This window comes from Eschscholzia californica, unplaced genomic scaffold (assembly GCF_041429995.1).
Source record: "Eschscholzia californica isolate CP2 unplaced genomic scaffold, dmEscCali1.0.p SCAF_5, whole genome shotgun sequence".
Classification (NCBI taxonomy): domain Eukaryota; kingdom Viridiplantae; phylum Streptophyta; class Magnoliopsida; order Ranunculales; family Papaveraceae; genus Eschscholzia; species Eschscholzia californica.
This window is the reverse complement of record NW_028238472.1, coordinates 49,535,289-49,547,176: the sequence shown is the minus strand read 5'-3', so window position 1 is coordinate 49,547,176 and position 11,888 is coordinate 49,535,289. Positions and strand designations below refer to the sequence as shown.

Here is an 11,888-nt window from a genome sequence, read left to right as displayed (position 1 = left end):
CCAAATATTTAGAGTGGAAAGAGAGAAAAAAGAAGAAAGCCCCAAATTATTTGTTCTTGTGGATTTATTGCCGAGGGAAAGACAGGGAAAAAACTAGATCCAACCACCAGCAGTTTGGTAATCTTGGATGAGATGCACCGCCCACTAAGTTTGTCAATATCCCTTTTTAGTTTGAAGAGGGATTTGTTGAAAATTGAAATACACCTAAATCAAAATTATCCTTGATTACTAGCTAGATCACCATATTGGACTTGGAGGAAAAAATGAGCTGTGATTTCTTCGGGTTAGGACTTAGGACAAGCGGGCATAGAGGTCCTAGAGGAAGAGCAAGATTAGGTTTGTTCCGAACAATATTACCTGGTACGAAGATCACTCTGATACAGATAGTAGTATGCGGCACGCTATCATACGAGTATCAGGTGCACTAGGAATATACTTTTAGGTACATCTATTTTTAGACATTCTATCTCCATAAAATGTTAATTTTTTAATAATAACTTTTTGCACTTGAGAACTCAATTTCTCCAGCCTTCAGATCTTCACAAAAAATTTGCCTGATTACGACATAAGCTTCCGGTACAGTACTCCATATTTGAGAAATCGGATTATGAATCTACTGAAAAAAAAATAGACGAAAAATCAAATACAGTATAGGCAAGAGAGAATAGAATATCCAGTAACATTGACTCTTACTAGGCTGAGTAGTTTTTGGTAATAGTAATGAATTTAGATGATACTGTCTAAATATGCATCCACAGGTTCCAAGATAGCTTCTTCCCTTAGATTCAATCATGACTTTCAATCTATTTTGTGTTTTTCCTACTCTTGGCAACATTTTTAATGTTATCTTCTCTTCCATATCTCAACTTTTTCTTTTAAGAAGTGTATGTAATTTTTGTTTTATATACTCATATATTATACTTTATAAAATTGTACAGTCCAGCCATAGATCTACTAATACTGCTGTTAGCACCCGCAAAGAATGGCACCCGGGGATGAGGTTTGAGTAATGTCAATTTCTTTTGACCCCAATTATCTATTGACATCCGGACACAGATCGACCCGTCCGAAACTCAAAACAAGGTTTCAGATTGGTCCAGATTTTCGATTGACCAGTCTGAAACCTTAAGCAAGCCTCGGATTGTCCTGTCAGAAACCTCTTGGACTGTCCTGTCAGAAACCTCTCGCGCTGGTCTGAGTCCGAGGGTAGGTCTACGTCGGGCGCCTTTAGCCGCTCCCATACTATTACTACCTCTCCCATAATATCACGTGAGTTGCACGTGCACTAAGATTCATCATTTATTTATGTAACCGACGGAAAACATCTTTGTTTCAAATGAACAGTAACAGGTTCTTCTACTTCTTCACTTCTATCCTTCTTCTTCTTCTTCTTCACTTCTCTCTCTCTCTCTATATCTCTCCCAACGACACAAGCAACCTCTTTCTTCTTTAGAGAGAGAAAGCGTATCTAGTTTCTAGAGAGAGAAAGTGTTTCTAGATAGAGAGAGAAGGAGATGGGGGAAATTATATCAGGCGGTTCCTCTTATGTCTCTGTTGGATCTTCACCTCCTCAAGCTCTTCTTGAGAGATTAAAGGATTACGGACAAGAAGATGCCTTTTCACTTTGGGAAGAACTTTCACCTCAAGAGAAAGAACTTCTCGTCAAAGATATTGAGGTAATTAATCCTCCTAATTCAATTTCATCTTCGATTTCATTTTTTCAATTCTTATTTCAATTGATTTTGCATGAATAAGATCTGTACTCAGAATTTTGTTTATTTTAATTTTCTTTCTTTAATCGTTGTTATTATGAGTGTAATTTGGTAAATTGACAAGTTAAATTTTGATTTTTGATGAATGAAAGTATGAAACAAATTGAATTTAGTGGATAGAGTGTGATTTGTGAACTTAATTTGTTTAATTTAGAGCATAGATCTTCCAAGGATGGATCGAATTATTCGAAGATCTCTTGGATCTCAAGGTGAGTGTTATTCATTTTTAAAATTTAAATTTTGGATCTTGGATTTAGTGTGTGTTTGTTTGATTTGTATGTTATAATCATTTGGGAGTTTTCTAGATCTACCTTTACCGGCAATTGAGCCGGTGCCTGAAACAAGTGTTTCAAGTGTGGAAGAAAGAAAACTTGAAGATAGAGAAAGATGGTGGAAGATGGGTTTGAAAGCTATCTCAGAAGGGAAATTGGCTGTGTTACTTTTGTCTGGTGGCCAGGTATTAGTTATTATTGTTGATATCCAAGCTAAATTCAATTTCGGTACTTGTATTTGATTATATGCATAAAATGTACTTTACTCATATGAAAAAAAGCCACGACTTATGAGCAAAAATTATTGTGGGGAAAATTATTGTGGGGCTCACATGTTAAAATGATCCGAGGATGTGATGATCTTTCCATTACATAGATTGTTATATAAGACATCAATTATACCAAATTTTGGTTAAAATTGGGGAAAAAGTACTGATGATCTCTCTCTAACAATGCATATAATAGACAGTGACAATGGTAAATGATATTGTCCACTGGTAGTTACTTTTCCAAAAATAATTCCGGGGCTACGTCCTCTTGTTTTTTTGCTTTTGTTTCTTTGTTTCGTCTTCACTTACATACTCTTATAAGTTATATCATCGATTTGATCTGTGCTTTATCTAGAAGGTAGAATAGATAGTTGCTAGTTTTTCTCATTGTTTGAGTGTTGATGCAGGGAACACGGCTTGGAAGTTCAGACCCCAAGGGATGTTTTAGTAAGTAATCACGTGTAACTCATTTTTTTTCTCTCGGACATGATTGATCAGACCTGTAGCAAATGCGTTGTGACAGAAATTTGAGGTACTTAGATAAAAATAACAATGAAAATGAAGGAGAAGCGGAGTACCATCTCGCAGCTGACAAAGCAATTAGTATTACAATTTTAGCATTGTCTTTGTACAACAAGAGAACTTCATTTTGAAGCAAAGAAGAGTTTTGGAGCTCAAAAAAGGCTTCATTACTCGCAATTTCCATGTGAATGATAAAAAAATTTAGAAGTTCAAACTGTAAATTCTTTAGCCGTAGACTCCTTAGCTGGGTTCAACACTGTAAATGTTCCTTAACTTTTCAACTTCAGTGTGGGTGGTGACTGGAAAGAAGCAGATTCAGCTGATATCTATGTTCATACTTTTACTACTATTTATTCATGTATAGTATGTGATTGTTGAAATGGTTTGGTATTTCTGATTTTAAGAACCATACGGTTTGGCATGATATGTTGTATTAGTATGTGAATCTTTAATGAATATTGTCGTACCTATTTTCCCTTAAGAGATATCCTCAACCTCAGTAAATTGAATCAGCACTAGAGTCATCTAGATCTTTTCGATAGGAGCAATTAGCTATTAACTTCTTATCTTCTGGAAACCAGTGACATGCAAGCAATTCATGTGTTCGGCTACAAATCCTTCCAGTCTCATAGTTCTTTTGTAATTCTAGTTTCTTCTTGGAATTCAACTAACCCTTTCACCCTAGTGGTTCAAACAGTACTAGCTTCCCTAAATTGGGTTTAAGAATCATCATAGTTATCTGACATATTCAATTTACTTTACTTTTAGATATTGGTCTCCCATCTGGAAAGTCATTGTTTCAACTTCAGGCAGAACGTATTTTGTGTGTACAAAAACTTGCAGCTCAATTTGCGAATGAGGGTAAGGTTTATTTCCTAGGTTTTGTGTACCCTTAAACTTTTCAATACTAATAACCTGGTTAACTCCAGGTTCAGCTGGTTTTGTTCCAATTCATTGGTACATCATGACTAGCCCATTTACTGACGATGTCACAAGAATGTTTTTTGAAAGGCATAAATATTTTGGGCTTGAGGCTGATCAAGTAAGATAGTGCATATTTTCTGTTTGCTCTTAACCTTTCTCAATTACTAGTAGCACCATCAGATCCCTCTACCGGTCAACAGAACATTTCATGAGACGTTTCCTACAATGCAGGTCACATTCTTTCAGCAAGGTACCATACCATGTGTCTCAAATGATGGTAGATTTATAATGGAGACTCCATACAGAGTAAGTCACTTGGCTATTTATTTGTTTTACGTATACTATTTCGCAAGGCAGCATGAATGATTTATTGAGAACATAAAATGGTGCATGCTATGTTGTATTAGGCGTGAGACGAGGCGACAAGGCAGCCACCTTGCCTCAGCTCGCCTAGACGAGCACCTCAAGAAAAGAGCTACTACTCTATTTCTTGAACTCCAGGACCTGCATACAACATGTAGCACATTATACATGCCATCTCATTGTGAGGGTGAGGTGCTCACTGTTCAGTTGAACTTGACTCTGAACCCCTAATGAAGGAAGAAACAAAGGATTAGAGGACTAGGGAAAGAACAAGATTTATGGTGATTGTTGTCTGTAATGTTTATTTCTAGTTGCTACGCTGCTTAAATTGTAACTACCTGATGGGTTGATCTGGTTTGAGTGATTCCAGGTGGCAAAAGCTCCAGATGGCAATGGAGGAGTTTATTCGGGTATAATTTATACCAATCAACTACAAATAATTTAAAGAAAACTCTAAATGTTAACGGCATTTTCTTGATTATCAAGCATCCTGTAAACAATTAATAATTTCTCTCGTGTGACTTTGAATTAATGTTCCAGCTCTTAAAACATCAAGACTGTTGGAAGATATGGCCATGAGAGGCGTGAAGTACATAGATTGTTATGGTGTTGATAACGCATTGGTGAATCCCCTTTAAAGCTATTGAAAACAAATATCTCAATCCTTTTTTATTAACTGGGAAGCACCCAGTGACTGGAATTTATACTAGTGGTCAAATGCAGGTCCGTGTTGCTGATCCAACTTTCTTGGGTTACTTTATTGATAAAGGTGTAGCTTCTGCAGCAAAAGTAGTTCGCAAGGTAACTTATATTATTTTTCACTCTTTTTATGTACATTGCACACTAACAGAGAATACTTTAGGGCTTAGGCCTATTTCTGGAACACTGTGTTATTCAGTAAAGAGAAATCAAATATCCTCATTTGCTTTTCTCTATGAACTTGAATTAGGCTTATCCACAAGAAAAGGTTGGGGTATTCGTTCGCCGGGGTAAAGGTGGCCCTCTTTCTGTCGTTGAATACAGCGAGCTTGATGCATCAATGGCTACTGAAATCAATCAGGGGACGGGGCGCCTTCGCTACTGTTGGAGTAATGTATTAGCTTTATCCCTTTCCTTTATATTATTAGTACCCGGGCGATATGTTACTGTTTTTCCTTAGGCATTTCTAGGTTCCCAGCACAACTTTAGCGTTTTATTGCTAGCAGTGTTTGGAAAGGCGCTTACGGCATACGTCTTGCGCCACAAGATGAGGCAGTCATTCATAGCCTCATTATTTAACATCACTCCTATTTAAAAGGAATAATGGAACCAGACCGTTGATTTATCAACACTTCAACAAGTGCAATATAAGTTGGATAGTGGTGTATGTTTGTTACATATATCCTTTACTCCTGTTTGTATTGCATGTCATATATTTCCTCTCAATATTTTACTTTTATTACTTTCAGGTTTGCTTGCACATGTTCACTTTGGATTTTCTGAATCAAGTAGCAAATGGCCTCGAGAAAGATAGCATGTCAGTATTTCTCCCCTTTTTATGGATCTTATGGATGGTTTTGGGCCTTCGTTACCTGAAGTGGTTGTGAGCTTCAAGAGGTGACGCTTGCCTCACACCTATAAACTGGCCACCGCCCGTCCCACTACTAATGTGGGTCAACTCCAATAATTATTCTCTTTCATGCATTAGAACGTGGTAGATCATCTCTCCCTTACACAATTAAACCTGAAAGACTTTGTTAAACCTGGAATCTGATACCATTTGTTGGGCAGGTCTGACTCTTTCTCACATCTATTGGTTTTGATCTCTCACCCCAATAGCTAGCTCATGACGTGAGGCTTGGTCCCACTCTTATAAACTGATGACCACCCTCCTACGATTTAACTGATCACCACCTTTCTAAGATTGATGTGGGATAATTGCAATGACTTCTATTTCTTGCTGAATGCATATACTCCCAATTACACACCAGAATATATCTGCACTTATTTATTTTAATGGAAGTGGAAGTTAAACATAGGGTCTAGATATCAGGATGTGCACCAAAATTGTTGGATTCACTTGATGGATGTCAATGAATTATGTTGCCTTGTTTTCATGAAAAGCAGAACCATTTTGATTATCACTTGAGCACTGTGTTCCGAATGTTGCAAATCCTTTCCATGTTTCCAGTTTTGTCAATGTCAGAATTCAACTTTGTGTTAGTAATATGAACTACTTCGCTTTTTCTACTGCTGAAGTATTTTAGCAAAGCTAGTGGGGGAGTTAGTAATTAATGTTCTGTAAAGATTGCATAAACAGGGAGAAATTGTCTTAGACGAATCAGGGTAATGCTGAATAAGGAAGATTCCATTTTTGCACTTAAAAATTGGGTAATGTTAGAAAAATGGAGGATAAAAAATTAAATTGTTGTTTTTATAACAAACGTTTATACAGTTACCATGTTGCTGAGAAGAAAATTCCATCGATTCATGGGTACACGATGGGCTTAAAGTTGGAACAATTTATATTTGATGCGTTTGCATATGCTCCTTCAACAGCTTTGTTTGAGGTAATATTTCCTTTCTGACCCTAATTTCTAACGTTTAACTTTAGATGCATGCGTGAATTTCTCATTCAGAAACGCCTTATATAGTCTCAATAACTATGGTACCGTTTGTTTAGGTGATACGTGAAGAAGAATTTGCTCCAGTAAAAAATGCGAATGGATCAAGTGTTGACACTCCTGACAGCGCTCGATTGCTTGTACTCCGTCTTCATACACGTTGGGTGGTTGCAGCTGGTGGCTTCTTAACTCACTCTGTACCCCTATATGCAACCGGTAAACTTCCCTTCTAACCCCATTAAAACTAAGTCTCCTTGACGGGAGCCAATGGTATAATGTGATTAGTACTTCGCAATGTCGGCAAATAAGAAGTGAAAATGACATATATTCATGAACATATAAATATATTTATCTTGAGGAATTTGACGAAATTAGGTCAAGATAGAAACCCTAGTTTTATCGATACTAGGTTTCATTTTTCAATTTTTTTGAACTGTTTCTGTCCATTGGTTTGTGGGCAGGAGTTGAAATCTCGCCTCTTTGTTCATACGCTGGAGAAAATTTAGAAGCTATATGTCGGGGAAGAACGTTTCATGCACCTTGCGAGATTACTTTCTAGTTCCACCATAACCTATTCTATTTCTCTTCTACTAATTTCGTGTTTCGGTTGTCGTATTGGAGTTCCATTTGTTACGGTTTGAGTAAATAATCAGAACATGATGTTGTATTTTATTACGGCTGAATACGAGGAATGGTGAGATTGTATTGTAGAAACTTGCATTTTGTCAAATATGGTCATTTGTATTTCTTCTGTGTTAATACACATGATTTCATATTCAATATTCAATTTTATTCTGCATTTTTTTGTGTTTTATTTGTGTACTCTTCTCATCTTGTCTGTGTACCGAAAAATAGTTACACTATTCCTGATAGGATTGCTAGGTTATGACCATGTTTATCAGCTAGTAACTTCTTTCGGATTGTTTTTTGTTTTGTTGAAAAATATATTGATTTGTAAGAAGAACCTAAATAGCTATGCGATAACAAATGTTTATTGTCTGATAACAAAACAAAAGTACATGGTTGTTGCTATTTTTCACACTTCCATTTGTTTTGGAGAGTATGGATCAAATATCTCTTCAGTTTCAAGCATTGGTATATTTGACATAGTGGTGCTTATCGGCTTTGGCCCGGCGCAAACTGAACCCAAGATGGGCGAAGGCAGTCTTGTCCTTGGCTTGGTTTTCATTTTGGCGGGCCGGTCTTTGTTTTCTCTAATGCAAAACTTAATTTGAAATTCTAAAATGTCGTGGGAGTATTTATTATAATCTTTTGTTTTCCATGAGTGTTGCATTGGTGAAGTCTTCCGGGGTAGAGTATCTCTGTAACGCCAAGCAAAAAACAAATAATTTCGAAATCCACTTTTCACACTTAGGTTTTAGACTTTTAGAAATTTTGTTGAGGGTTGTTTTGGAGATGTTTTAAGCATTATTCTAAAGCAAATGGTGGACACGAAAATCTCATAATTAACAAATAAGAAAGACAAAATGCTATTTTCTTTTCCTCATTTAGAGGATCTTAGAGGGACATTACCCATTATTTCAACTTGGAAAAGGGAAAATCTAATCTCTTAAAACCATAAATATTCTATAAATTTAACATCATCATGGTGACAACAACATTTCAAACTCTTCATCATTGCTTTCACCACTTCATTGCCCCTACAAATTTTTAGAGAATTGGATATATATACCTTTTTTATTTGTCTTCTACTCTTCTAAACCAAGAGGAATTAGGCCTAAACATCATTTCCATTTGTTGGTGTTTTTATATCATTATTTTTACGAAAATCAGGTCAAAATTTCCTTTATAATAAAAATATGACCAAATGATTATTTTTTAGGCTCCGGCCTCTCTAAAGATTTGCACCAATTAGTAGTGGTGTGAGCCAGTAAAGCTTGCACAAATTTGAACATATTTTATACTTGGTTTGCGCCAATTTATTTTTGAACAAGTTCAAATTGTCGATGTTTGCACAGGTTTGTACATGGTGTCTGCACTTAAAAAATATTGAACCTGAAAGACAAGCTAAAAATATTTACACATTTTTTTTATCCATTGCCCGTCCAAAATTTCATCTTTAGTCTCATTCGCTATTAAGTTTTTAGTCTTGAACTCTCTAAGCAAAGCTCCGCAAACTGTAAATACCTGACGAATAACAAATGACCTTATCTACCTCCATAATATCTCAAATAAAAAACCCACATTGACTAGAATTTATTGATTTAGTACAATCATTAATGGTAGATAAAGTGCAGAAATCTATGTATCATTGTATTGTCTTGCTCCAAATAAGACCAACCTCAAATTGGAGTAGTACACACCTAAATCACAGCATTCATATCTGAGAGGAAAGTATGAAAGGAGGCAGGATGAGAAATTAGGGCATATCTGAAATCTTTCCCCTTTCCTCTTTCAATTCAATTTGTGGTTCAGTTTTCAACCAAACTTTGGTGAAGAAATAGATCAAATTACAACCCAATTTAATGTGATGAGCTGGTTAGATGGTAAAATTCTTCCCTGCTCCCTTTCCACAAAACACTTGGACCCACATTTAAATTATATCATCAGGTGGTCTTATCTCAGAATATGGCTGATTTTCTGGTTAAGTACTTATTAAGATCTATTTTCTTCAAAAAGTTCACATTTCTATGATTTCCATTGACCCAATTGAATCATGAAAAATGGTTGCTAAACTCATTGTGTCTTTGAAAAGTTTGTACTTAATTTTTCCTCTTACTTTCATCATGTTTCTTTCTATTAATAAGTTGGATTAGTTAGGTTTTTATAATGTATATTAAGCATACCCGATTGGTTCACCTAGTCGATGCATATAAAGTCATATACCCGTTTAGGCCGTGTGTATTTTTTTTCACCAAATCATATTCATTTGGTAAAAAGTCGTCATCTGCAGCACACAAACAACTTTATATGTATAATTAGGTTTATGCTCCCCTAGCGATTGAGGTCAATCACAAATAGAAGGCTAAGATGAAGCACCTATAAATTTGTTCAACTTTTACTCAATTTGGGTCTCAAATGAGCTTATAAACCCTAGATGATTCAATCGGCAAAGAAAACTAACAAGGAGACAAGTTTGTGATAACGACGTGAAATAACCAAACCCGTGAGTGTTATTTCTATTCAAATTTGAACTTTGGTCGATGTGATTGCTAAATTTAATGTAAATCGCAAATCTTCTTTTATATTTATTTGTTTATGCATCGATTGATTTACATGAAATATTGAATGTGACTTGTTGGATTTATCTGTTCTTTATATAAACCAAAACTGCATGAGCACTTTGAGATTTGGATTTATTTTCTTTGTTAATTCAATGAGGACCCAATAAGTTCTAATGAGACAAACAAATTAAGTTGCAAAATGGCATGAAACTAACAGACTTTCTCACAAGATGGAAAGTCTGTGACAATGAAGTTAAGAGTGTCATTCACCATTTTGTGGTTTAAGTGCAGCTGCATTTCTACTAATTTAGTGGTCCAATTCATAATGAATCCATCCAGATAAATAGGTTTGGGGTTTTGATGATTACGGAAAGTTAGATGGCTTACGTTTTTTCAACTTTCATCTTCGAAAAAAATGATGGGATTTTAATTTACTCTTTTTAAGAGCACTAATAAAACCAAAATCTTGGATGTGAACAATGTCTATAGTACAATGTTGCCCATCTAAAACAGCCTAATAGAACTTTTCACGTTCTCTTTATCATTTTTTAACCGAATGATGAGGAAGGGATATTCAACATAATCTCAACTAGAAACATTTATCCAGAATGATGAGTAGAGAAGCTTGGAATGTGGTGGAATTTGAGTGCTAAAGAAAGATTTTTTGACAATGGCGAAAGAAGGGGAAAGGAACCAAATAAGACAAGAGGAATCTGCTAGACTGCTACATGCTAATTATTTCGTTAAACTTTAAGCCAATAGTATTTTAGCAGTTATCGTGTTTATCACGTTGTATTGATGTATCAATGCATTTGTAATGACCATATAGTTAATATTCAAAAAATAATAAATTGGGGCTTTAGGTCAAGAAAATAAAACCCCAAAAAAAGTTAAGGCCCAAACTTAAATAAAAATTCAAATTAAATCATTTTGTCTATTAGTCCATCATAACTCTATTAATTTTTCATATACCATATTATAACTTTCTATGGTATCATGTCACTCTTTAGGAACCTTTACCTTTCTTCCAAGTCCCAATTAGAGTTTGTTCATTTTCAAAAAAAAAAAATCTCCCCTCTTTTTTTTTCTCCAACATCAAGTTTAGTTTCGGTTTTTCCCTCTTAAACTTATTCATGTTCTCCATTTGGTTTCATGTTTTCGTATTGGTTTCTTTGATTTATTTTTCTCCAGCATTGAAGCAACGACCAACATAGTTGTTTTTAGCAACTTTGATTTTCTTTTTTGGTTGGTTAATCTTCGAATATATATGATCGTTGAAACTTTAGATCTCATATTTTTAGTTTCTAAATTCGTTTTTGGCACCTTCACTTTCATAGTTAGATGTAGCTTCTTTATAGTTTTTACTCGATTATTAATAAACATTAGTTTGTTGGCTTGAGGTTTAAGGTTGTGTAGAAAATAAAGAAGTATAGGTTTGATCTATTTTCTCATTTTCTCTCTCCACAATATTTGTTCTTTCAGCTACAATCGTTTTTTACAACCCAATTATTTCTCGACTAGAGCAATATATATTTTACTTTTTACGAAAGATGTGTTGCTTTCAGCAATATGCAATTTGCTTTCATGAAGAACCTGTGTGTATGATTTAAATATTGTCACCATGTCACAGCCACCCTCAATTTTTCAGACACATGGATTTGGAGTCATGCCCCAGAGATTAGAGATTCATTACGTGACCCTCTGTGCCATGATTATAAGCAACCACTTAGCTTCCATCACGAGCTAATGTAATAAGATAAGATGTATCTCTCATGTATATCACATATTCACATGTACTCACGTACTCGTCAAAGCACTAATCAAATAGAAGAGATAGCATAACATGTACTTTTTTTTTATGAAATAGCATAACATGTACTTGGAAAACATACATTTCTAACCACAAGGAGCATACATCATAAATACAAGATGGAATACATCATGATGAGTTGAATGAGGCACCATAACTGACATTATT

General features: G+C 35.2%; 1 protein-coding gene across 1 annotated transcript; it reads left to right on the top strand.

Annotated features, from left to right (window-relative positions):
* Positions 1-223: 223 nt before the first annotated feature.
* Positions 224-7,524, top strand: LOC147540134 (UDP-N-acetylglucosamine diphosphorylase 1-like). Its single transcript, XM_086639269.1, has 15 exons — positions 224-1,676; positions 1,927-1,981; positions 2,078-2,229; positions 2,721-2,760; positions 3,604-3,696; positions 3,765-3,877; positions 3,991-4,065; positions 4,493-4,532; positions 4,663-4,745; positions 4,846-4,923; positions 5,072-5,215; positions 5,571-5,638; positions 6,557-6,671; positions 6,785-6,941; positions 7,187-7,524. Exons 1-15 carry the CDS (start codon positions 1,515-1,517, stop codon positions 7,282-7,284), a joined length of 1,473 nt encoding a protein of 490 aa, XP_086495395.1. The 5' UTR covers positions 224-1,514; the 3' UTR covers positions 7,285-7,524.
* Positions 7,525-11,888: the final 4,364 nt, after the last annotated feature.

Bases quoted from the DNA above. Each gene is read 5' to 3' on its own strand.
- LOC147540134 (XM_086639269.1), top strand. From the start codon at position 1,515: ATGGGGGAAATTATATCAGGCGGTTCCTCTTATGTCTCTGTTGGATCT. The intron at 2,230-2,720 runs GTATTAGTTATT...GTGTTGATGCAG, and splicing joins TACTTTTGTCTGGTGGCCAG to GGAACACGGCTTGGAAGTTC. The intron at 4,924-5,071 runs GTAACTTATATT...AACTTGAATTAG, and splicing joins CAGCAAAAGTAGTTCGCAAG to GCTTATCCACAAGAAAAGGT.